This window comes from Drosophila bipectinata, chromosome 3R (assembly GCF_030179905.1).
Source record: "Drosophila bipectinata strain 14024-0381.07 chromosome 3R, DbipHiC1v2, whole genome shotgun sequence".
NCBI lineage: Eukaryota > Metazoa > Arthropoda > Insecta > Diptera > Drosophilidae > Drosophila > Drosophila bipectinata.
In genome coordinates, this window is record NC_091739.1 from 9,833,752 (window position 1) to 9,856,926 (window position 23,175).

Sequence of the window (23,175 nt, forward strand, 5' to 3'; positions counted from 1 at the left end):
GATTTTTCGTTTATTTACCTCAGATTTTGTGCTTTTGCCATGCCAGCGGATCAGATTCAATATTCAGAAAAGTACTTTGATGACAAATTTGAATACAGGTATGTTGGACCTAATTTTTCATTCATTATTTCAATATAATTATATAAATTCCGTTTCAGGCATGTTATTTTGCCTGCGGATTTGGCAAAGCACGTACCAAAAGCGCACTTGATGACTGAGACGGAATGGCGAAACCTTGGCGTGCAGCAAAGCCCCGGCTGGGTTCATTATATGGTTCATGCTCCAGAGCCACATGTCATTCTTTTCCGTCGGAAGCGCGCAGAGGAGGAAAACGCGCCACAGGTGGCATCGGCGACGCGTTCCCAAAACACCGGCCTCGCCGATGTGCGAGGGTAATCAAAGATGGCCATAGATTTAGTAATGCTTATACAGTATTTCATAAGTCGGCATCAGTTATCTCGATGTAAAACTAGAATCAATAGCTTTAGAATAGGTTAAGCAGAAAAGTTCAAAGCGACAACTCAGAGAAATTTGTTGGAGAGATATTAATTTCATTAAGTTTATTATCTATTATTAAATACAAAAATAAGCGTACGCCATGTGTACATATAGTGTAAAATCGTTAATTATTTTTTTGACTAATTGTAACAACGCCACACCGCGGGCAACAAGTGGTCCGTCCAGCTTTGGTAGTTTAAATTGCAGTTCTTTTTGGCATAGTATTCCATGGCATACAGTGAGATTAGTAGGCCATTGCCCAAGATCAGGGAAAACCAGAGGAAAATGTTTCCAAAAACTTTGGGAGCCCTTCGCATCAGAAAAACTAAAGAAACGCCCACCCCTCCGAAGAAGACGAACATCACGGGAAAGAACATTTGAAGCGCGAATCCGAGTATCTGCTCGTGCACCAAGGCGGAGATAAGGAAAACGGACAGCGAGGCTGCAATCTTTGACCCGCGGAATACATGCGTGTACATATCCTTGTAAACGTATTCATACAACCAGTCATGGACAACAACATTCCAGTTTCGATAGTATCCGTCGTAGGTGTGCGCCGTCCACCAGTCCTTGTAAAACATTCGATCGCCAAAGCGTAACAGCTCTGATGTGAAGTTTAGCCACGAGTGCAGGATCAGGTAGAATCCACATAAGAAGATGACAGCACTTGGCAGCATCATGCCAAATAGCTTTAAGATCAGCTGTGGGGCTCCCATCGGCTCCAATCCGAACTGGCCAAAGTGAGCGTGGATGTGTCTTTCGTGGATAAAAGCATAAAGGAAAGCCACAGCAACCACCTCTAAAAGGCGATTGAGGGCAAACTTCCAGCGGATCTCTGGGGTGCGTGGATAGGCATCCCTGTATATCAGCGTTGGGGCAAACAGGAAGTAGGTGTAACAGTGTAGAGGCGGGATAAATGGTGGCCCGGCAGCCTCCTCCTCTTTGTCCTCTGTCTTGGCTTTTCCCGCCACGACTCTGCCTGCATTATATCTCACAAACGCATGCATCTTCATCAATAGGCGGGTGCTTTCCAGCAAAAGAACGCATGCACTGACAAACGGAAGGTCGAACTTCAGACAGAGAGAGCTGGATACATAGCAGAACACCATCTGGGAGCTGATGTACAGGATGAGGCAGGTGTGCGTCCAGAACCGTTGCAAGGCGCCTGAAATCAAGAAATGGGGTTATAAGCTATCAAAATTTATATTTTTATATAAAATTATAGATCATAAAGCGCCTTAGCACAGTAGTTATTCAATTTAGTGCATAAACGCAATAAAAACTGTCAAAACGAATTAACTCACAAACCAACCATATAACCAGTTTACTTAAGGGGATAACAATGGAGGTATTTAAACTTCCTGTTCAGTGGATCTAGCCTATGAACTTACTCTGCGGTTTCAGCTTGTGCCTGACAAGCGCCCAGCCTCGGAAAGCATAGTACAGAGCGAGGACGAATACATGTTCCAGCACCCAGACGCCCATAACCCAGTGCAGGCGTCGAAGTCCGCCCTGGAAGGTGCCCAGGCCCAGATCGATCCGTCCCTCAACAAAGTAGTCGTAGAATATGACGTTCAGCAAAAACATGACCAGAATAATGTAGAAGATGTGGTAAATGGTGCGCATGTGCTCCACCTGAAGCAGCGCAGTTAAATATGACTCCCGCGCCACGAATACCTTCTCCGGCAACGTGCGCTTTTTTGGCCTGGGATTTTCGGCTGTGTGCTGAGTGGGGCTTGTGCTCGATCCGTTTGCATTGCCATTTGGAGAGTCGCTGACGTCCGGGACCGATTTGCTTGTGACGCGATTGTTCCAAGTGCTCTTGGGGTCTGATCTGTCAAAGTTTGGGAACTCGTGATCCCGCAGTTCCCGCTGTCGAAGGTCGCGCAACACATCCTCCACCGTGCAGGATAATCGCTGCTCGAAGTCGTATAGCATTTTCGACTGAAACTTTTGGAGCTTATCCCGCACAAAGTTAAAGTCAGGCAATCGGGCCTGAACCTCTTCTGGTAGCCTTTTGTTCTCATTAGCCATGACTGCAGCTGGGAATTAGCCCTTTGTTATGGGTTGTTAATCCTTGCCACTGACTATATATATTTATTTTATATCCGCGTTATTCAGGCAATAATTGCGACTGCCCCCGGGAACGCCACTTTGCACAATGTACGCGGCTCTGGCGTTGTTGGGTTGTTTTCAAATCTTGGGTGATAACGGAGCTTAGCAGACGGAGAATATAGAAGCGCTCGAAGAGTGAACTTTGTTAATTTTATGAATAAAAATTAAGTTTATTGCCGATCATTTTTTTAATTAATAAAATCAGAAAATATTATTCAAAAAATTTTCAAAAATTAAAAAGTTATATATATATTTTTTAATATAATTTGAATCCCCTCTCTAATGAATCATACGCCACTGTTTCTGCTCCAAGTTCTCCTAATATCTCTCTTTTGATCGCTGGGGACCGCTCTCGTTTGATCGCTCGCGACACTGGGACCTTATGTTAAGTGCGCTACAATTGTAATTGAAATACATTTGGTTTAATATCTCGCACTTTGAGCAAGTCGATTAGCTGTCAACGGCATTTTAGTTAAGTATATTCTACGCCTTTACGGCTGATAAGCGTCTGTCCATTGGCCTCGTGGTGGGACACAGCTGTCGGAGGCGTTGGCGAGTGCACATGCACCCGATTTGTTTACATCACGCTGCTGACCCGATTGCATGTGCTCCGGGTGCACAGTGGAACAATAGACGAAAACCACAAACAATGTACTATTTCTCATTTAAAAAAAAAAATTAAAGATTCTTTTAGTTAAGGCGGGTCATAGCTATAACCATCGCTCATTCAAAGAATGTTTAGACCGGTCTAATAAAAACTATTTAAGTTCTTTAAGTCCCACTTGTATGAAATTCATGGTTGGGTTAAGATCCCCGTTACATGGATGTTACGCTTTGATTCTCAAAAATAACAAAGTTATGACCAATATCATCAGTTCCGAGTTACTCATAGCTTTACTTACTCACAAAGAAAGGTGTGTGTGAGTTTTGAGTTTGAATTCTCAGCGAACTAAATGTCTCAGATCTCATAAATTATGTATGTCAATGTACATACAAGTATTACATATTTATTTATGTACATAAGAACAGTCTGATGTGGGTCTAAATACTTAAAATAAATCGTTTTTTGCAAAGCACATGTAGGTATGTATATTACGTATACGTAACGTATAACATACCGCAAACCGAGAAGCCTTATTACGCTAATTTATGAAGGTAAGTCTTAAGTTTAGTGTCTTTTGGTTTTGAAGCCATTGACTTTCGATTAAGTAAGCCGCCCAAGTCCCTAGGGCCCTAGTTGATAAAACAAAAATGATTTTCTTTTTAAGTGCAAGCCGATAACAATGTCTTGCGTGGCTATATCCCTATCAAATTCCAGATAATCGTTTCATATGAAGTAATAAAACTATTCTGATTAGTCAAGGCATGTAATCCGCTGGGTACATAGGTTGAGAATTGTTCCAACTTCATGTTTGAAAGTTAATTTATAGGTAGAAAAATATTAAATTTATTTTTGCAGAGGAAGCTCAGGTTCATCATAAACAAAAATGTCAATTTTAGAGTTAGAACCGAATTTTAGAATTATTTCCTTATTATCTGTTGAAAACTGTGTATTCTGATACTGTTGTAAATAATGAAATTTTCAATAAAAAAATTTTCAAAGCTTACATATAGCAGATATTAATTTGCAACATCAAAAATGGGTTAAACAGAGAATTGCGCGAGAAAGGTTGTGCATTTATTCATACATACTTATACATACACGTCTGTATATACTCTGGTAAATATTTGGCATATTTAATTGCAAATATTTACGACAGTGGAAGTAGATGCATAGGCGTACATACACACAGAATGGAAACAAAAACAAATACAAGCGCATAAACAGAATGTTTTGATAACGAGAAATGAACCGAAATTAAAGCTCACGGCCATGAGTCCTGCGGTTCGCAGGATGCACGCATGCCAAACGGCGTGCAAGAGTGTGGGTATACCTATGTTGGAAATAATATTAATACTGTGCAGACGCAATAACCAAAAATATTTATTATTTATGCGAAATAAACAGCAGTGGCAAGAAAAACTCAACACACAAACTGACATGCCCAAAATATGAAATTAATGCAAAAACGACAGGAGCAGCTAGAGCAGAGACAAAAAAAACACCAGAAAATTGAGAGTGTAATACGCATATTTGTATGTGTATATATGGAAATAGCAATAATAAAAGCTGCGGCACTGGCTTGGCACATAAAACACAGGGAGCGGCGAGATGTCGAAGCGTATTCATAAACATCCCGGCCGAAGGCGGCCATTATGGAGAAAACGAAACTGAGATCCTTGTGCCAGGATTGGAGACAAACGTACGCATAAAAAGACATTTTTATTGCCTCGAAAGAAGGAGGCAAGGCTCGGGGTCTGGGCAAACACAAAAAAGGGAGAAACAAAAAAGGCAACAAAAATAATATGCGACCGCATAAAAATCTATATAATTCATAAACCCGCATTTGAAACAGTGATGCCAATGAAGCTTTTTTCTTGTAAGTATATTTTAAGCTTAAAACTAGATTTAGATTTAGTGTTTTTGGTAAGAATATAAAAAAAGGACACACGATTTTAGTTAATTCTATAAATAAAAGATTAAATTTTGTAGAAATTTATAAACATAACTTTAAAAATAGATACAACGTCTTTAGAGATCATTCCAAGATTTCTATTAGGTAGCTATGATATATAAGCAGCTAAGTATTCCCCATTTAAAAATATTATATTTCAAGGAAACATTATGTGTCTTGGATAGGTCTATGCCATCACTGCCTCAAAAAGTTTCCAGGGCTTGGGAAAAGATTGGAGGTCCCGGACCAGAGACCGGAGACCGGACACGGGCAAGCAAACACGTACGCCGCTCTGTGGCGGCCATATTGGGTCATAAAAAGCACTCACACACCCTCTCACACACACATGAAGGCCAACATAAAAGCCTGGCCACAAACCAACGACGGCGTAACAACAGCAACAATAACGGGAAAAAAAGTGACAGCAGCAGCAGAAAACAAAGGCTCGCCAGCTATCCCGACTACAACATACCCGATAACGATATACAGAATTAACAAAAATGTAGCGTCCCTAAATAAAAATATTATTTTAAATACCAGAAATTAAATATAAAAAAATTACGTAGGAAAGTCGTTTTTCACTAATATATAAACCCTTGAAAGTATTCTTTTCTGAGTATCAAAAGTACAAAAGGTCCTGGAAAGTTTGAATGTTGATCTGAGTGATAATAAACCTTTAAATAAAATACAAAATAATAGATACTGAAATTAATAGTTTTTTTGATTATAACTTATAATAATATTTGGGTTTTTGCCCACATTATATAAATCTGAAAGCCTGATATACCCGTCAAAGCTATGAGTAACGGGTAGAAAAAATTTTATGATGGTGCAGAAAGTTTTGTGAAGCAGAAACATATAAAAAATGTTGCATATTTTTGGGCATGTGGGAATAGGGGTCTGGGAAGCTGTCGGTGGGTGGGTTTTTCACCTACCCACTGATGGTTCGCAGAAAAACGCAGAAAATCTTTCTCACTGTCGTTTGAATTTTGCTGGTTAGAGGCCCTATATGCTCTCTATTTTTATATATGTATATAACCATTCGTATGTATTGTTGTATATGTGTATGATCCTGTTTTGTCATTTCCGTTATTTGTCAATGTGTTGTTGGTTTATAGGCGTACAGTTTTGTGGGCTCCTAAATTCAAACAAAAACAATAACCCAATGAGGAAATATGACCATGGTCTCAGATTTAATACACTTATTTTTTATTTTTGGTTTTAAAAAATCACATTTGAATTAGTGTTTAGGTAAGGATTTTAATGTATTCAATAAATGAATCGTTTTCATCAGATAATTGTGGAAATAACTTTTTTTGGGCAAACCAATCTACTAATCTACTAATCTTATCTTCCAATACTATCTGCTGGTCTCAGTATAAGCTTTCGTTTAGAAGGTATTCAGATCTAAGAACTCATAGGCCGTAATCTTAATACATGATTAATATTTAATATGTCATGTTCATTTATACACAATAGTTTTTTAAGCAAATAAACTTAAATTTAGATTTTTTAATCAACTTTTCTTAAATTTTTTATTAAAATAAACTGATACCGTTTTTGTTTCGAGTTTCATCTTAGGTCCATGATTCGCAATGTAATGGTCCTCCCCATGTGGACTAAGGTAATCCTGCCATATGGACTCTAGCAATTTCCTGCTTCGGTTTGGCCGGCCAGGCACATTATTAGCGTCTTGCACATACCAGTCTTGGTGTTGGGGGCGTTGTCCTGGGAGGCGTGGCCGAGGGCACACGTTTGAAAAATAAACTAAAGCTGCCGCGCCTGCCAACCGAGCCAACTTTGTTTCCCGGCCTGTCTGCACAAAGGGCTCATAAAAATATGCTTGAAATGAGCCGAAAAAGGACGAGAAAGTGTGCTGTAGCGAAAAAGAAAGAACGCTTAGCAATATTTAATGTCGCCAACGATGTCAACAGGACAATTTGATGGGACGATGGCCAAGAAGAAGGAAGTAACACGGTAAAAAATCAAATGATCTTTAAAGTCATGTATGCGGGAAAAATTTAATAGATAAGCAAAGTTAGTTCTGATGATCCACTATGAATTGAAACAATGTTTATGATCTTAACTGGTATTTCTATAATATTTTATATTTTATACTTTTTTGTCGTGTAAGAATGAACATGGCGACTCTGTTAGCTTTTGATTGTTTTGCAAACAAAGCGAAACACAGTCTCTATGCCGCAATCATCCACCCACTATCGCATACTCTCACACATATATATTTTTTCACCCCACAGCCACCCACACAATGCTTTTTTCGATTTCCCTTTTTTGCCCACTTAAACAAAACAAAGGGGAAGAAAAGAAGGAAAATAAAAACGAACGAAAAAATCGTTGGCAACTTTTTTCGAGGGTGGATTTTCATTTTGTATGGTTCATGATTTCGAACTCTATTTGCTGGACCAATTCCCGCCTCCTCATGGGATGGCTGCTCTCGTGCATTTTTTTTTACCATTACATTATTTGGAAATTTATGCGGGGTGGCAACTTTTGTGACTCATTCCCTATCCCCTCATCGATTTTTTGCCGGGGACCGATGGCGGAGGATGAAGCGAACGGGAGATTTTTTATGTAGATTGGTCCATTATGTGGAATTAGTTTTTGTATGGGCACTGATAGGAATGGCATAGTCGTAGAACGTTATTGGCTGTTCCATAGCCCACATAAGTATGCAATGAAATGCAGGCTCCCAAAAATGTATTTGGAAAAAACTCAGTTTTTTTTTATCAGATTTAAAATATTTATCTCAGCTAAAAAGTTTCTATATTTTACATTGTTATTTGCGTATAATATTCGACTATCTGAAGAAAAATTTTCCATGAAATGCAAAAAGTTGACTGACCAAATCAGCAAACAATACCATGTATTGGAATTTTTATCAGTGCGAACAAATAGAAAAAGTAATTCCTACAAAATGTAAATATTTTTTTTATAGGCAAACAAATTTTATTTGTCGACTTTCAAAGAAAGAAACAATACTTAGTTGGGAATTTCAATATTATTGGGGCTGGCAAGAAGACAAAGAATAGTATTAAACCTGAAAAAGAGGAAAAATTCGTAAAATATTTTTTGTAAATATATGATAATAGAATGTATAATAGATAAGATAGAGTTTAGGAAAGAGATTTTTCAATTTCTGCCTAGTTCTTAACTGATAAGTTTCTAGGTTATAGTGATGATTGCGTAGCTTGACTGTTTTTTTTTACAAAAATAATGTCATCGCATAAAAGCAGGAACTTGCATCCATATGTTTTATAAGACAAATATATATGTATATAAATATATATATTTATGTACCATTACATACATATGCAACTGTTTATGCGCGGGTGGATTCCGAAAGAACTGCCTTTTTTGGGTGGTTGGTTTTTGCTGGCGAATGTTTCTGGCAGAAAAAGAAAGAAATTCACATAAAAATATACGAGTCCTCATTATGATAATACGAAAATAAATGACAGTGGCGTTTAGACACTAGCCCTTAGAATCTAACGGTAAGCCCAAGTTTGGGGAGAGACAGGAGTCTTGCCAAAAGGAAGAAGGATAGCAGGACGTGAGAAACGTGGCAGGCCAAGTGTCAAGTATTAAGGCAGGTTGTTATTCACAAAATCATAGTTAGGTCTGCCATTTATTGGATAAGTCTTGGAATAATACTTGTCAGTATTATTTTGTAGAAAGTTTAATAGAATATACAATTGAACCATAGGAAATAATTTAGTCTATCAAGCTCTTCTCGAATCTATCATTTCAACGCTTTCATTAGAAAATAAAATATTCCACTTTATCCTTTTCCAAAAGTTCAGCTTTTGTGTTTGGCATCCACACCTTGGGCGAATGAGTGCCGGAATCGTCCTGATGGCCGGCCAATCCTAGAAAAAGAATTACTAATTCCAAGGACTAAAAGCCTCCAGTTGAACGTTGACTGTGCGACTAATAGACTCGCATATTTATCGTAGCAAGTTCAATTTTTTATTCGCATTTGCGCCGTATGTTTCCGGCTTAGTTCTCCTGGCCATTACCAGCGTTTGATGCCTGTGTGTAGGTGGTTGTGTGTGGGTGTATGTGTGGCGCGGCCATTAGCTAATTCTTTGGGCCATAGAATAAGCTTTGAGCCGGTTATAAATTAAAGAGAGAGTTTTGCAGCTGCCGCTAGGTCTCAAAAATACGTTACATTTTTGGGTCAGTCGGGTGAGAAACTCAGGGGTCAACAATTAAATGACATTTGCAATAAAAGATTCTCGTTTTCAATAGGCGGCAATGAAAAATTATTTAAATGCTAAAATTTTATTTTCGCATATCAAGACGGAAAAAAGGTCAAATAGGGTCCAGTTTCCCGGTTCCGGGTTAGGGTCAGCCAATGGTCAATTAAAATCACTCTAAAACCCAGCTGAACCCGACCCCAACCCACCCAAAAACCATTTCTCAAACATGCAAAACAAAGAGGCGAAAATTTTTGATCTGCAAAAATCCTTTTTTGTTGTTGGATCGACTGCTACAGTTTTCAGTTTTTGGAATGTCGGGCCATAAATTTGACCCTAGCCACCCCTATATGTGTGACTCTCCTTGAGGCGTCTTAGCCGTGACCCCGAATTCGAGTCCCGAATTCATGCAATTTTCCCGGCACATTCACATTATTCGCATTAATTTTAACCTCTGGCTGACGCTGACAAGGGGTCAGGGCACTGGCGCGCGTTCTCAATTTTATTTTATTTTGTTTTGTTTCATTTCGTCCAGCTTTCCTTCTCCACCTCCTACTCCTCTACTGGCCAATGGCTGATGACCACTGGCCAACCCTCGATCCGCATCTGTGCCACCGCAGGGGTCACGAAAGTGTGAAAATGTGTAACTGCTGCGTAGACTGATTAGATGACCGAGTCCTGCGTCCAAGGATCACCGGGGTGGGTGCTGATATTCTTGCATTTGGCGCTTGTTTTTCAATGCCAATTGCCTAAGCTCAGGATTTTGTTTTATGAGTTTCTACGTTTTTCAATGGACAATGGACAATGGTCTTACATTTGTATGGATTCACTTCGATGGCGACTTAGTGGCCTTAATATCCAGCGAATTACGAGCGTAATCGCGCCAAATAAAATCGATGTGCAGGATCCTTTCAGAGCCTTCTAGTAACCTTGGAATAATAAATCCCACTAAGCTATTATTATTGTTATTATTTATTATTCACAGCATTAGGCTTAAAGTAGTATTATAATATATAGAAAATAAAATTTAAAATTTCTTCTATTTTTCGTAAAATGGTGAATTTTTCATGTATTTTCCAAGCAGTAAATAACTTATTTTAAATAAAATGGTATACTCAACCCTTTACTTTTCCAAACCCTCTACTTACATGTGGCATAAAAACATAAACCCATCCAGATACCAATACCGTCCAGAACTTAACCCTTTCGCCTAATTACAAGACCACCCGTTCCGAGAAGACTTTCCCCTTATAAAAAGTGTTCGGAGTTTCGTTCTAACCCTTTCTTCAGACAGCTAACCATTTTTTCCGTCCGCAAAAGGGTTGAGGAAGTACACGGTAAGGACATGCTCAGACATTGGTCATGCAAATGCGAACAAAGGACACCATAAAAAAGAAACAACCGAGGCGTCATAAAGAACACAAAGGCCAAGACATTAGCTGGAAACAAAAAGAGGAGAAAACGCAGAACGAACAAATTGTGGGACGATTCGAAGGAACTCGCAAGGACATTCTCAGGATGCAATTTTTTTCTTAATGGTGAAAGGGTTAAGGTGCACCCACACAAAAAACACAGAAGACCGTGGAAATCTACCTGCCCAACTTCCAACTGGCGGATGCCATAAAAAATAAAAAAATATTTTATTATTTTGGTCCTTTGGTCCTTTACGCGGAAGTGCGTTTTTTGTGTGCCGTTTTTTAAGTTTGGGTCAAAAGTTCGGGTACAATCGTATGTAGAGCGGAGTGAGACAAACCCGGCCTAATGACCATTAGAGATCTGGTGTAGTTCGGACGGGATATTGTATTCTGGGTGGGAGGTGGACTCAAAAGCAGTTTCTGGCGATTTTCCAGATACTTTCATTGTTAAGAGCTAATATTTTTGGTCTTACCTGACCAAAAACAAACCGAAACCAAGACGAAACGCTGGCCGAGATGCAAAGTGAGTCGCCCTCATAAAACGCCGTGGCGTGTTGGCAGAAAATCCATCCATCGATTGTCTTCCATGTCCTGCCGTTGTCCTTCACGCTTTTGTTTGCCGCGCAGCTAATTTTACTGTGGAACTATTAGGCGAAACAATGAAAATTAGAGCAACTATTTGCCCAGTCTCAGTCCCTGCTCTAGTTTCCTTTTTTAATCCTTCAGTTGAGGTCGTTTCGGGCTAAAAAAGGATTTTTTGGTTGCTTTCTCGTCCTTTTGCCACAACATTTCGGGCTAAAAATATTTCCCGATTTCTGTTGCTTTCTGTCTTCCGTGTCTTCGCAGGATTGTGGGCGTAACGGGACTCTTTGCACTTTTGATTTATGCAAAAAGGACATTTTCGTGTCGGGACGAGTCGCGGTTCTTAAGCCGGGGTTTTAGGTTTAGAAAAAAATCGTTGTTTACTTTTTTATTTTTAGATTATTGAAAAAATGTTAAAGAATATATTTATAATATTATATTAAAATATAGTAAAAAAATATAATAAAATATAATATAAAAAAAAACTATATTAAAAAATAAATAAATAAAGAAGTAGAGAAATGATATATTTATTTTATATTTTTTTAAACACCCTTAAATAATCTGGATTCTAGAAACCAAAACCTTAAGTAAAATGGTTAACCATTTACTGTGTAATCCGCTTAAAATCTCAAGATGATGGACATATCAAAACACAAAAAAGATGCCCTAATGAGGTTGCCCTAAGGACCTCTTAAGGAAAAATTCGGTCAACCTCAAAATCCTGTCTGAATCAATGAACATTGAGGAGAGATATTTGCATATGGGAGATACAAAGACACCAAAATACAGATGTTGTCTGCCTCCCCTTGAGAAAGAAGCATTTTTAAGGACATTAAAGGAAGGCGGCTGGGTGAAAGGTCATGCGGCATTTGCATATAGTGAAGGGTCCTTAACGATCCTTAGCTATCCTTGAGCATGTTTGTGTTTGCACCTATCTCGATTATAGGCATTCCCAATTAAAAGGTCAAGCGTGTCGATTCTAGGTCACTTTTCACCTACGTAATGTCTAGGGCTTCAACTTTACATAACTTTCCGTAAGTATTCGACCGTAGGGCGTGGATTGCCGCACGCGGATCAGTGCTCCACGCCCGCCCGCCAGCTCAAGGAGCGCTAATCGGCTGATCAGTGCTCGGTAATCGCCCGGGACTAACTGGATCCTCCGGATCAACGCCGTTGATCCCCGGTGATCCTGCGTACTGCGTAATGTTGGATTATGCCAAATTTAAATCGCTTTTAAATCTGCTCTAGTTTGAGTCGCCTCGCGAGTCGCGAACTTCTTCGGATTCGCGGATTAATGGACAAGGCGAGGACGACCAGGTAGCGTCCGCCGTTTAATCCTTTCTTCGACGCTCGGCAGCATCCTAATCCACAACTAAGTCCGGTTGCAGTTTCTAATCCGGTTGACTGTGTCAACGTCATTGACAGGCCAGTCGGTCGGGTTACCTGCAGCTTCCTCCTCATGTCCTCATGCGAAAGTGTATCTGTATTTGTGAAATGTATCTGTGCTCTCGGCGAGCTTGTGTCATTTGCATATCGACGTGGCTTTGTTTGCATTTTGGGCAGTCGTTGGTTTTGTAAATATTGCCTTTAAATTTTCCCTTTTCAGTCACCGCCTCTCGCAGGACACAATAGATGCAAACATTCTAATTATAATGAATGCATAATATGCTGTTTATCTTAAACGGTCCTTATTATTTGGGGTTTGGTGGAAAATTATTTCAGAGATAATTCGAATAAATTAATTGTAAATATATATAATTATCCCTTCAAGAATAACCCGAGCTTGAAATACTTATTGTATCAGAACTTTTATCCTATTAAGCTAAGACTCACACACATAATGGGGAGTAAGCCAAATCTGTTAAAGCAACAGGAAATCTCTCCGGTCAAATCAGTTGGCCCGAATTACAGACAACTAACTTGTTAATGTGTCTGGGCTTAAAGTTCCCGCACAGGAGCCCAAATAACAATTGGCGAAGGCGAGACCCTCTCGCCTGCCCCCACACCCTGCCCCACTCTCTTTTTGTGCCAAAAAATCAATAATCAATAATGAAGCGAAGCTCCCAAAAACACTGCCAAAGAGCAGCTGCAATCCGCAAAATGCAGCACCAGAATCAGAAAATGCAGCGCGTGGACCAAAACCCAAAGGATGAAAACTAGACGACAACTTGCCGGAGAGCGAGTGAGAGCGCGTGAGGGTGAGTGAGCCAGTCGTATGGGGGATGTTGTTCTTTGGGGTTGGGGCATCGCACTCAACTCACTCACATCGTGAGCTCATTTACAGCAGCATCCGATTTGAGTGAGTTTGGTTTCTTTTAGAGGCGATGCTCTCCGTTTCTCCTGTAACAACAAATGAGCGCCTCTCGGGTCGTGTGTGTTCTGCTGCATTTTTGACATTTGTTTCCTCTTTGCAATTGAGATTTGTGATTTGAGTCGGAATTTGAGTGCTTGAGTGCACTATCCGGAGTTGATTTTGTCTATGACTAGCGCCAGTTGAGCACGGTACCCTGTCAGTCGTGCTCTGAGATTCGAAAAAGGCGAACGTCGCCCCCGACAAGGAGCATCCACAAGCCAAATCACACCAAAGGACGAGTGCGATAACGAAACTGCTACCAAAATACAACCATTGCCAAAAATTTACAAAAAGAAAACTGTGAACGTGCTTACAAAAAACACTAAAATCAGTCTGAGTTTGGGATTATTTTTTACATTACCAAAGACTTTTTCCGCACATGCGCGAATTCCGCGCAAAAAAAGGCAAGCTAAAAAGAAGAGGGCCAAAAAATAGACAAAAACGACAAGCAAGGAGCATTTGAGCCCCCCCATCTAACTCTCCCCCTGGCAGCACGCACTGTTATCGCAGCCTCTGTGTGCGTGTTGATTTAACGGTGCCGCGGTCAAGTGTAGCAAAAAAGAGAGTGAGAGAATCCGCGACGGAGAGCGCACTGCTCCCCAGTTCCCGTTTCTGGATCCACTTGGAAAATTTGTTCGGAGGACGCCAAGGTATGTAAATATTAATTTCCATCAAAAGTTTGTATCAAAAGGGGGGCCTTAGCCATAAGCAGAACACTACAGGTTAGCCTTCAATAAATCTTAAAAAACCCATACAGGTAGAAATTTTTGAAAGCTTCGCTAGCTTTCCTCCCACTGATAAACAAATAAACAAAATATAGGATCTATTTGCGGGGCAAATTTTAAATTGTTGGGGTATGCATAAATATATAGACTTGATTTTTTCCAAAAACATTTAACAAATTTTACTTTAATAATGTTATCAAAAATTATTAAATTGTTAACTTGTTGGGTCTTAACTTCTTACTGGTCTTTTCTGGACCTTCGAGTCCCTGTTTCTTCAGAGATATCTAAGTAGGAACTAAGTATATAGTCGAATGCTTTCAGGGATAAATCATTTGCTAAAAATGCAACTGCAGAAAATTTTAAAACAATATTTTAAAATCTGTCTGGCTTTTGGCCGATCTTTGGGTGAACTTGTTTTTTGCCTGCTCTGTCTGTTTTGCATTCTGCCCAGAATTGCATTGGCAGCCCCCAACTTCCACAGCCCCTCCTACCGATCCCCAATGCCTGACAGCTAATTTTATTTGTTTACATGTCGACTTTCATGTTATTTTTTCTTCATACCTCCTGGCCGACCATTTTTACCATTTTACCATTTCTATTCGCCATTCGCCGACTTTCCTCTTTCCCCCCAAAAAGCATTTTCGGTTTTTTTCCTCTCCAATTTTTTTTATTTTTATTTTTTTTTTATAATTTAAATTTAGACATCGAACTATATTTCAAAGTCAACGTTGCAATTTTTTAATGGCAAATGACTTATTCCTTGCCAAAAATATTTTGAGATTCTGAAATGTTTTTTTAGGATCATCACAAGATGATATATCTCATAGACAGATTGTCACTCGGATGGGGGGACACAGTCTTAATGCTTTCTGACAAAAAGAACTGATGAGGCTTTGTTAGGCGCATAAAAATAAATATCTCTATATTATATGGGATGTATTTATAAACCCAAATGACATTGAATGAGTTCGGCTGCAGTTGCAGTTGCATTTTTTTGCGGGACAGGGAGATCCAAAAAGTCCAAAAAGTAAGATGGCCAAAGGACACAACAAGTTGTTCCATTTGAACCACAAACTCTGGCCCTCAAGCCCCCTTGGGTGAGTGCATTTTCTGGCATATCCTTCACTTGGCTCACTTTTTTTAGACATTTTTCGAAAAGAACATTTTTTTGTGGCGCATTTTCTGCGTTCGTGAATTTTTCCATTTTTGCCATTTTCATTATATTTTTACGTGGGGTGGGGGTAGAGAAGGGGGTATTTGGGGGGGTGGAGGGTGGTGGCAAAACGACTAGCACATGTTTAGTTTACTTTTGCAGTTTCGGTTGCCTGGCTGCTGCCTCAATGCACTAGCTGCGCCTCCTTTCGCCCCTCACAGTGGCCCCAAGTTGCGTTGTAGCCGGCGTAATATTAATTTTACACTTGGCCTTTAGTTTGGCTTTGTTGTTGTTGTGGTTGTTGGGCGTAGCGCACAAAAAAGCGTATACGAAATGCAAAAATTCTCTTTGTTGCACTCTCACAGAGACCAATTAATTTTGGCATTTCTTTAAAAATATCCACAAAAGAAAACTAAATAAATATGCTAAGCTTAAGTATATTTTCTTTTTCCTGTACCATCAATTATGCCCCGTATTCGCCTTCCCCGGACTCAAGCCTTTCTACGGAGAATTCCTCCGCCTCTCTAGTTATTTTGCGTTTTTAATAATATTTACTTGGACGTACAAACAATTGGCCAAAAATGCATCGAAAAATTGGGAAAAATATTGAAAATGAAAAAAGGCAATACCGCAAAAAGAAATTCTAAAAGGCGAGTTTTTTGTGGAACTGCGCAAATCAAGATGAAATGGCTTTGGAACGTAATATTCTCCAAAGTAAAGCATTTTTTATAGCTTTTTACATTTTTTCTTAAATTCTTAAAATGTGTATATATTTTGGACCATAACTTGGTATATTGTTTACCATTTAGGCCCAGCAGATGTGAGTCGCGAACCGTCTGATCCGTTAATTTAGTTAAATCCTTTTTGCTTTTTATTAGCAAATGGGTAAGTGAGTAGGCCTCCGCCTACTTTTGCAGATATTCCAGTTCCAACTTAATCCACATAGAAAACCAAGGGAAATTCGGAGTCGCAGCCGCTAAGCTGGCTAGCGCTAAGCTCCCGGATCATCCAAATCCAAGTGAGCGTAATTTTTTGTTTCGCACCAATTTCTTCTTTAATCCAGAATGGATCAAGCACGCAATCCTCTAGCCGTGATCCGCGATCCGCGACCTGTACCTGACTTTCCGTCACCTTTTTCCCGTCCCAGGCATTTGATCCTTAGGCGCGTGCGCCCGTCTACCTGAGCCGTATATAAGCCTATGCCGGTAGTAAGTCCTCAGTCAGTTACGAGTTTGCATTCCCAGCGACAACACATCACAGCATCCAGTAGCAACTACAGCACAGTTACACGCAATTTCTCTGAAAATCCGCGTATTTGGAATATATTTTGAAAACACATCACATCATCGCACATTCAACGGCCAGTGAACGGTACGTGGAATCCAAAGGATATTCTAAGGGGATAACTTCCCCTGTCCCAGTTCTCCATTTTGTTCAGAAAGCACTCAAACAGCCAAGGGGGTGGTCTCCCACCATGGCGAATTTTTAAGGGTGGCTGCCGTAAAAATAACAAAAAAGAGGAAAAAATAAAGTGAAAAACAGGGGAAAAAAAGAACAAAAAAAAAAAGAGAAAAGAAAAAACTCGACGCAGGCGCAATAACTAACCACCCCTTTCTCCCACTCTCTTCTCTCCCACAGCCGTCAACAGCCGCCAAGATGCAGAACTGGGAGACGACATCCACGGCCAACTACGAGCAGCACAACGCCTGGTACAGCAGCATGTTTGCCGCCAACATCAAGCAGGAGCCGGGCCACCACCTCGAGGGCAACAGTCTGGCCAGCAGCCCCCGCCAGTCGCCCATTCCCTCGCCGATGAACCCCGGCAATCAGCTGGAACAGTTCCTCAAGCAACAACAGTCACACCATCAGCAGCAGCAGCCCATGGATACTCTCTGCGCCATGACTCCGTCTCCTAGCCAGAACGATCAGAACAGCCTGCAGCACTTCGATGCCACACTCCAGCAGCAACTGCTCCAGCAACAGCAGTACCAGCAGCACTTCCAGGCGGCCCAGCAGCAGCACCATCACCACCACCACCACCTGATGGGTGGCTTCAATCCGCTGACGCCGCCCGGTCTGCCCAATCCCATGCAACACTTCTACGGCGGCAGCCTGCGGCCTAGTCCACAGCCCACTCCGACAGCGCCATCCGCTGCTTCGGTGACCTCGGCCACCAGCGAGAAACTGCAAGCCCTCACCCCTCCCATGGACGTGACGCCGCCAAAGTCGCCCGCCAAGTCTAGTCAATCGAACATGGAGCCCGAGAAGGAGCAGGACCAGATGTCCAACTCCAGCGAGGACATGAAGTACATGGCCGAGTCGGAGGACGACGACACCACCATTCGCATGCCCATCTACAACTCGCACGGCAAGATGAAGAACTACAAGTGCAAGACGTGCGGCGTCGTGGCCATCACCAAGGTGGACTTCTGGGCACACACCCGCACCCACATGAAGCCTGACAAGATCCTGCAGTGCTCCAAGTGCCCCTTCGTGACCGAATTCAAGCACCACCTGGAGTACCACATCCGCAAGCACAAGAACCAAAAGCCCTTCCAGTGCGACAAATGCAGCTACACCTGCGTGAACAAGTCCATGCTCAACTCGCACCGCAAGTCCCACAGCTCCGTGTACCAGTACCGGTGCGCCGACTGCGATTACGCCACCAAGTACTGCCACAGCTTCAAGCTGCATCTGAGGAAGTACGGCCACAAGCCCGGCATGGTGCTGGATGAGGACGGAACCCCCAATCCCTCTCTAGTGATTGATGTCTATGGCACCCGACGTGGCCCGAAGAGCAAGTCTGGAGGAACCTCGAGCAGCGGATCTGGCAGCAGCAGCCGCAAGCCCAATGTGGCAGCCGTCGCTCCTCAGCAACAGCAGCCCCAGCCACAGCCTCAGGCAGCAGTACCCACACCTCCCACCTCTCAGTTGAGCGCCGCCCTCCAAGGATTCCCTCTGTCACAGACAAGTGCTGCTCCAGCTATTTCCTCTCCAGTGCCGCCGATGGTCCCTTCGCCCAGCAAGAGCGTGACCAGTGGAGATCAGAGCTTGCCAAGCCCGGCCAACCTGCTGCCTCCGCTAGCTACCTTGCTGCAGCAGAATCGCAACATGGCCTTCTTCCCCTACTGGAACCTCAACTTGCAGATGCTGGCCGCCCAGCAACAGGCCGCCGTCCTCGCCCAGCTGTCTCCCAGGATGCGAGAACAACTCCAGCAAAAGCAGCAGCAGGCGAACAGCGACAACGAGGAGGAGGAGCAGGACGACGAGTACGAGCGCAAGTCGGTGGACTCCGCCATGGATCTCTCTCAGGGAACTCCCGTCAAGGAGGAGGAGGGCCAGCAGACTCTGGCCATGAATCTGAAACTGCAGGAGGAGGACACGCCATTGATTAGCAGCTCAAACGCCTCGCGGCGCAAGGGCCGCGTCCTGAAGCTGGACACTCTACTGCAAATGAAATCAGCGGCCCTCACATCCCCCGAACAGCTGAAGGTGCCCTCGAGCAGCATGCTCACCGCATCATCTCCCATCGCCGGGCACAAACCATTGCCAGAGGAACACTGCTCGGGAACCAGCTCGGCCGACGAGTCGATGGAAGCGTCCCACGTGCCGCAGGCCAACACCAGTGCTAGCTCGACCGCCTCCAGCTCGGGCAACAGCTCCAACGCCAGCAGCAGCCACAGCGGTAGCGGTACCGGAAGCAACATTAACGGAAGCAACAGCAATGCCAGCAGCAATGGAAACGTCAGTGCAGTGGCCCCGGCTTCGGGTACACCAGCGGCGGCAGGAGCCATCTATGAGTGCAAGTACTGTGATATCTTCTTCAAGGACGCCGTGCTATACACCATCCACATGGGCTACCACAGTTGCGACGACGTCTTCAAGTGCAACATGTGCGGCGAGAAGTGCGACGGCCCCGTCGGCCTCTTCGTCCACATGGCGCGCAACGCCCACTCCTAAGCCGAACCAGCCGACCTTGTTATTATTTATCTACACACTATTATAACTTTGATATCGTTGTCCAGAATTGTAAATACTCGTAGCTTAAGTTTTCAAAATTATTTTGTTGTCAAGAATTGTAAATAAGCAAATCAACTAAGTCGCTAGCAAGCCAATCCTTCTAATCCTAGATCTAAGTTTTAATATCTAACTCCTAACTGTATCGAACTGTATGCACTTTCTATCTATCTAACTGGCTCTTGTATCTTTGAATTCGACTAAGAACCCTGAAGAAGGTTTAAAAAATGATCATCAATTATCATCAAATTACTCCTAAGTTAATATTATTTGTAAGCCAAAACCAAACAAAACCAACAGTCCAAAGTCAAATTAATAAAATATATAGTTTATAATACATGAATGAGTATATTTTATAAAAATTATTTTTAGTCATATTTGCCCTATATACGCATAAACTGATATTCCCCCCAGTATTTTGTTAGTCCAACCAGGCCAAACGCAAATCGAGTCGATCGAAATCAAATAAAAACTATACACAAATTACACAATATCACTTTTTATTTTATTTTCGGCACAAATCTTTGGCAAAAATGACAATATTTTCGATGCAACTGAAACAGACGAAAGAAGAAGTACAAATTTATATACTTTTTTTATATAAGATCAGTGAATCTGAGCAAATGGATCAAAATTAATAATATTTAGCTATTAAAATCGAAAACAATTCCGAGGTCTCGGCATGCCCAGTTTCGTGCTGGGCACCTTTTTAAGTACAATTGTATAATTAGCATAAGAGTTGTAAAATTATAAGCATTATAAACCATCAGAAGTCTTTATTGGTTTCGAAACAGATAGCAATGGTTGGATACTATCTAAACATTTTCAAGTTTAACTATGAAACCTGGTTTTATTTAATTTCCGAAATATTCCAATTATGACTAAAAAGAAAAGATTTTTTAGATAATTTTATAATGTAATGAATGACATGTACTTTGCTATTAAAAATTTTAAAGCCAAAAATAGATTGATTTTTTAAAGTAATATGGGATATACCCAGACCCTGCCATATGTCGGTGACTTGCTTACAAAAATCCATTGTTAGCACGCGATTTTTTGAAAATGATGTATCACCACCCGCACCAAGTAGTTCCTGACAAAAAAAAACTGCTCCATCATGTGCTAAATATCCAAGATATATGCATTATAGAGAGGAGAAGACAACAACAGAAGATTGTTGTGCGGTTGGAAACCAAACAAATTAGACCATTCTCTAGGATCTCCCTAGGATTTCCTTTCCCGGTTTGAAAATTTTGATGGATTATTGACATTTTGTGTTGAAACGCACATTTTCCACATTGCGTCAGGGGGGATTGAATAATAATAATGAGAAACCCATGAGCACACGTTGAAGAATTCGCAGAGGTGTGGGGCAACGCCTTCCACTCAAGATGACGCAGCACGAGGCGACCTCCTCCATAAGGAGGCGACGCGGAAACGATCTTGGGGTTGTTGCGCATGCGTCGAGCACGCTTCACCCGAAATGAGTGAAAAAAAACTCCATTTTATGAAAATGCTACTGGCGCCGCATTTAATTGATGAAACAATTTTTAAGTTAAGCATTTCCCCTCCTAAATTATTATTCGTTTTAATGGCCTTTTTCCCATTTAAATTTCTCATTTATTAATATTTATGGGCGGAATAAATTCGGTTGCGAGTCAAGGGTGGCCAAAGATGATGGTTTAAAATCCCCTACTTCCACAGATCTTATCACAAATAAGATCTTGCATATCCCTTTTAGATTAAAGCCTGAGCAAATTTAGAGATCCTGGTGATTTCAGTAAAGTTAAGTTGCCGATTTGGCCATTGTTTCGAATATATCCTTGGCTTGTGGCTGCCGCAAGCGAAAGATGTTTATCATTTGAAAGGAAGATGAGTCCGGTATGGCCAAAGGTCGTAACCCCATTGTCCTGACCCGAGGAAACGATCCCTAGTTTTTGGTTTCTTATCTCAGCTTGTGGCTTTGTTGCATTTTTTGTTCGTCCTGCAGCGGCCTATTGTTTACGGAGTGGACAAAAAAATCTATAGAAAAAAATCTTGGCCACTTTGTCTTCTGGGAGTTCTTCAAATAGTTCGATTGCCTGTCTGCTGACCATTTGAGTCTTGTACTTTGGGTCACTTAGGGTTGCTATTATCTTGGTTTTTTTTCTAAAAATGCAGCTGTTTTTCCATCCGGCCCGTGGAGATTCTTTCGAATAAACTCCCCCAACTTTGAATTAAAATAGAGAAGCGTGTTTAGCACGTGTATTGATAAACTCTAAGACATTTATTATTTCATAACTTAAAGTATAATATAATATTTTAGATGATTTTTATAAGTGTACTACCGATAGAAACGAAATCTCCCATTGAGCTGAGCAATTCCATAAATACAGTATTTATGTAAAGCCACCACCTTCCACATCGCCATTTTGGGATGGGGTGCTGGATTAGTTCTTGGTTACGGACTGAATTTGGAAGTGGAGGGAAGGTAGCCATTTTTAGCCGTCCTGCACTAAAAATATCAGCAAACAAAAATAGCAAACACAGTTTAGTGGAAAGGGGTTACAAGGTTTTTCACTCACTTTTCCCAAAAATATTACTCGGGGGGTTTCTGGCAGCCCGTTGTGGGTGTTTAGCTGATTGAAGCACTCCTGGGGGTGCTGCTATCGATGATTAGCAACCATCCCCTAGCCCAGCTAATAAGACCCCTCATCAAACAGCCGCCTTCGATGAGCTGTTGATTGCATCAGGAGAAGCCGGCGCCCACATCCCAGAGATCAACCAGAAAATACCCAAAACTCCTCGGATCCTTTTTTCCACAACTTTACGCATTTTAATTATGAAAATTGCCAGAGCCAGATCAGACGGGATCGGCCAGGGACCCGGATCAAAGGCTCACCCATCATCTGTGTGTGTGGGTTAATTATGAACGGCGATCCTTTCAAAGTCTTGACCATGACGTCATGTGCAAGTCGGTTACTGGTTACCTTAAGGATTTGTTGAGCCACCGGTTATTTATTTCTGTAAACAGTTTTTCACTGGAATTGATAATGGCCCGAGAGTGCATAGTTGTGGGAGACGAAAAGGGACGAGAACACAGAGGTCCTTTTCGATTCGTCCAACAGCTGACCAGAGTCTGAGCTGCGATATTGAGGTGGGTGTAGCGAATTCTTAAGTGGCCATTGCCGATGCTAACGAGGGACTAAACACGTCAACCAGAAGTTTGGCACTCAGCCAGGATAATGGAAAACTGTAAGGGTTTATCAAGAAATATACTTGTATTTATATTAACAAAAAACTGTACGGATTTAGATCTTTTATTTTAAATTATGTTACACTTTGCTTACTCATAAAATTATTAATTTATTAAAATGTTAAAAGTACTTTTTTTCTCAATATGCAAATCACTTAATTTTATTCCACGAAAAGTCAATCTGATCGTGCATAAAAAATACTTACTTAAAGCTTTTAGAGTAAAATACTGTAAAGGTTATTTGCTTGGATTCAGAGATAATTCTAATCAGTGTATACCCTTTAACTAAATGTTTTATCATTCGTAT

The 23,175-nt window shown here is 41.3% G+C and overlaps 3 protein-coding genes and 1 long non-coding RNA gene across 5 annotated transcripts; 3 read left to right on the forward strand and 1 right to left on the reverse strand.

The window, feature by feature from the left end:
- The first annotated feature begins 23 nt into the window (after positions 1-23).
- Cks85A (Cyclin-dependent kinase subunit 85A) lies at positions 24-626 on the forward strand. The gene is made up of 2 exons (XM_017234975.3): positions 24-98; positions 159-626. The coding sequence occupies exons 1-2, from the start codon at positions 40-42 to the stop codon at positions 394-396; spliced, it is 297 nt and encodes a 98-aa protein (XP_017090464.2). The 5' UTR covers positions 24-39; the 3' UTR covers positions 397-626.
- On the reverse strand, positions 531-2,681 carry LOC108121052 (sterol O-acyltransferase 1). Its single transcript, XM_017234972.3, has 2 exons — positions 1,890-2,681; positions 531-1,663 (listed from the first exon to the last, which is right to left on the reverse strand). Exons 1-2 carry the CDS (start codon positions 2,530-2,532, stop codon positions 639-641), a joined length of 1,668 nt encoding a protein of 555 aa, XP_017090461.2. The 5' UTR covers positions 2,533-2,681; the 3' UTR covers positions 531-638.
- A 1,487-nt stretch (positions 2,682-4,168) lies between these two features.
- On the forward strand, positions 4,169-5,637 carry LOC138926470 (uncharacterized). Its single transcript, XR_011443019.1, has 3 exons — positions 4,169-4,333; positions 4,383-5,093; positions 5,354-5,637. It is a non-coding gene; the product is annotated as an uncharacterized lncRNA (long non-coding RNA).
- Positions 5,638-13,878: 8,241 nt separating this feature from the next.
- Positions 13,879-20,162, forward strand: hb (zinc finger protein hunchback). Of its 2 annotated transcripts, none has more exons than XM_017234996.3 (2): positions 13,879-14,388; positions 17,255-20,161. In XM_017234996.3, exon 2 carries the CDS (start codon positions 17,273-17,275, stop codon positions 19,574-19,576), a length of 2,304 nt encoding a protein of 767 aa, XP_017090485.2. In that variant the 5' UTR covers positions 13,879-14,388; positions 17,255-17,272; the 3' UTR covers positions 19,577-20,161. The 2 variants fall into 2 exon arrangements, with proteins under 2 accessions (XP_017090485.2, XP_017090486.2); XM_017234997.3 differs by lacking the exon at positions 13,879-14,388 and adding an exon at positions 16,839-16,987 and having other exon boundaries at positions 17,255-20,162.
- The last annotated feature ends 3,013 nt before the right edge of the window (positions 20,163-23,175 follow it).

Coding starts and splice junctions, on each gene's coding strand:
- Cks85A (XM_017234975.3), top strand. CDS start 40: ATGCCAGCGGATCAGATTCAATATTCAGAAAAGTACTTTGATGACAAA. Junction 99..158: donor GATGACAAATTTGAATACAG/GTATGTTGGACC, acceptor ATTCCGTTTCAG/GCATGTTATTTTGCCTGCGG.
- hb (XM_017234996.3), top strand. CDS start 17,273: ATGCAGAACTGGGAGACGACATCCACGGCCAACTACGAGCAGCACAAC.
- LOC108121052 (XM_017234972.3), bottom strand. CDS start 2,532: ATGGCTAATGAGAACAAAAGGCTACCAGAAGAGGTTCAGGCCCGATTG. Junction 1,664..1,889: donor GCACAAGCTGAAACCGCAGA/GTAAGTTCATAG, acceptor TCTTGATTTCAG/GCGCCTTGCAACGGTTCTGG.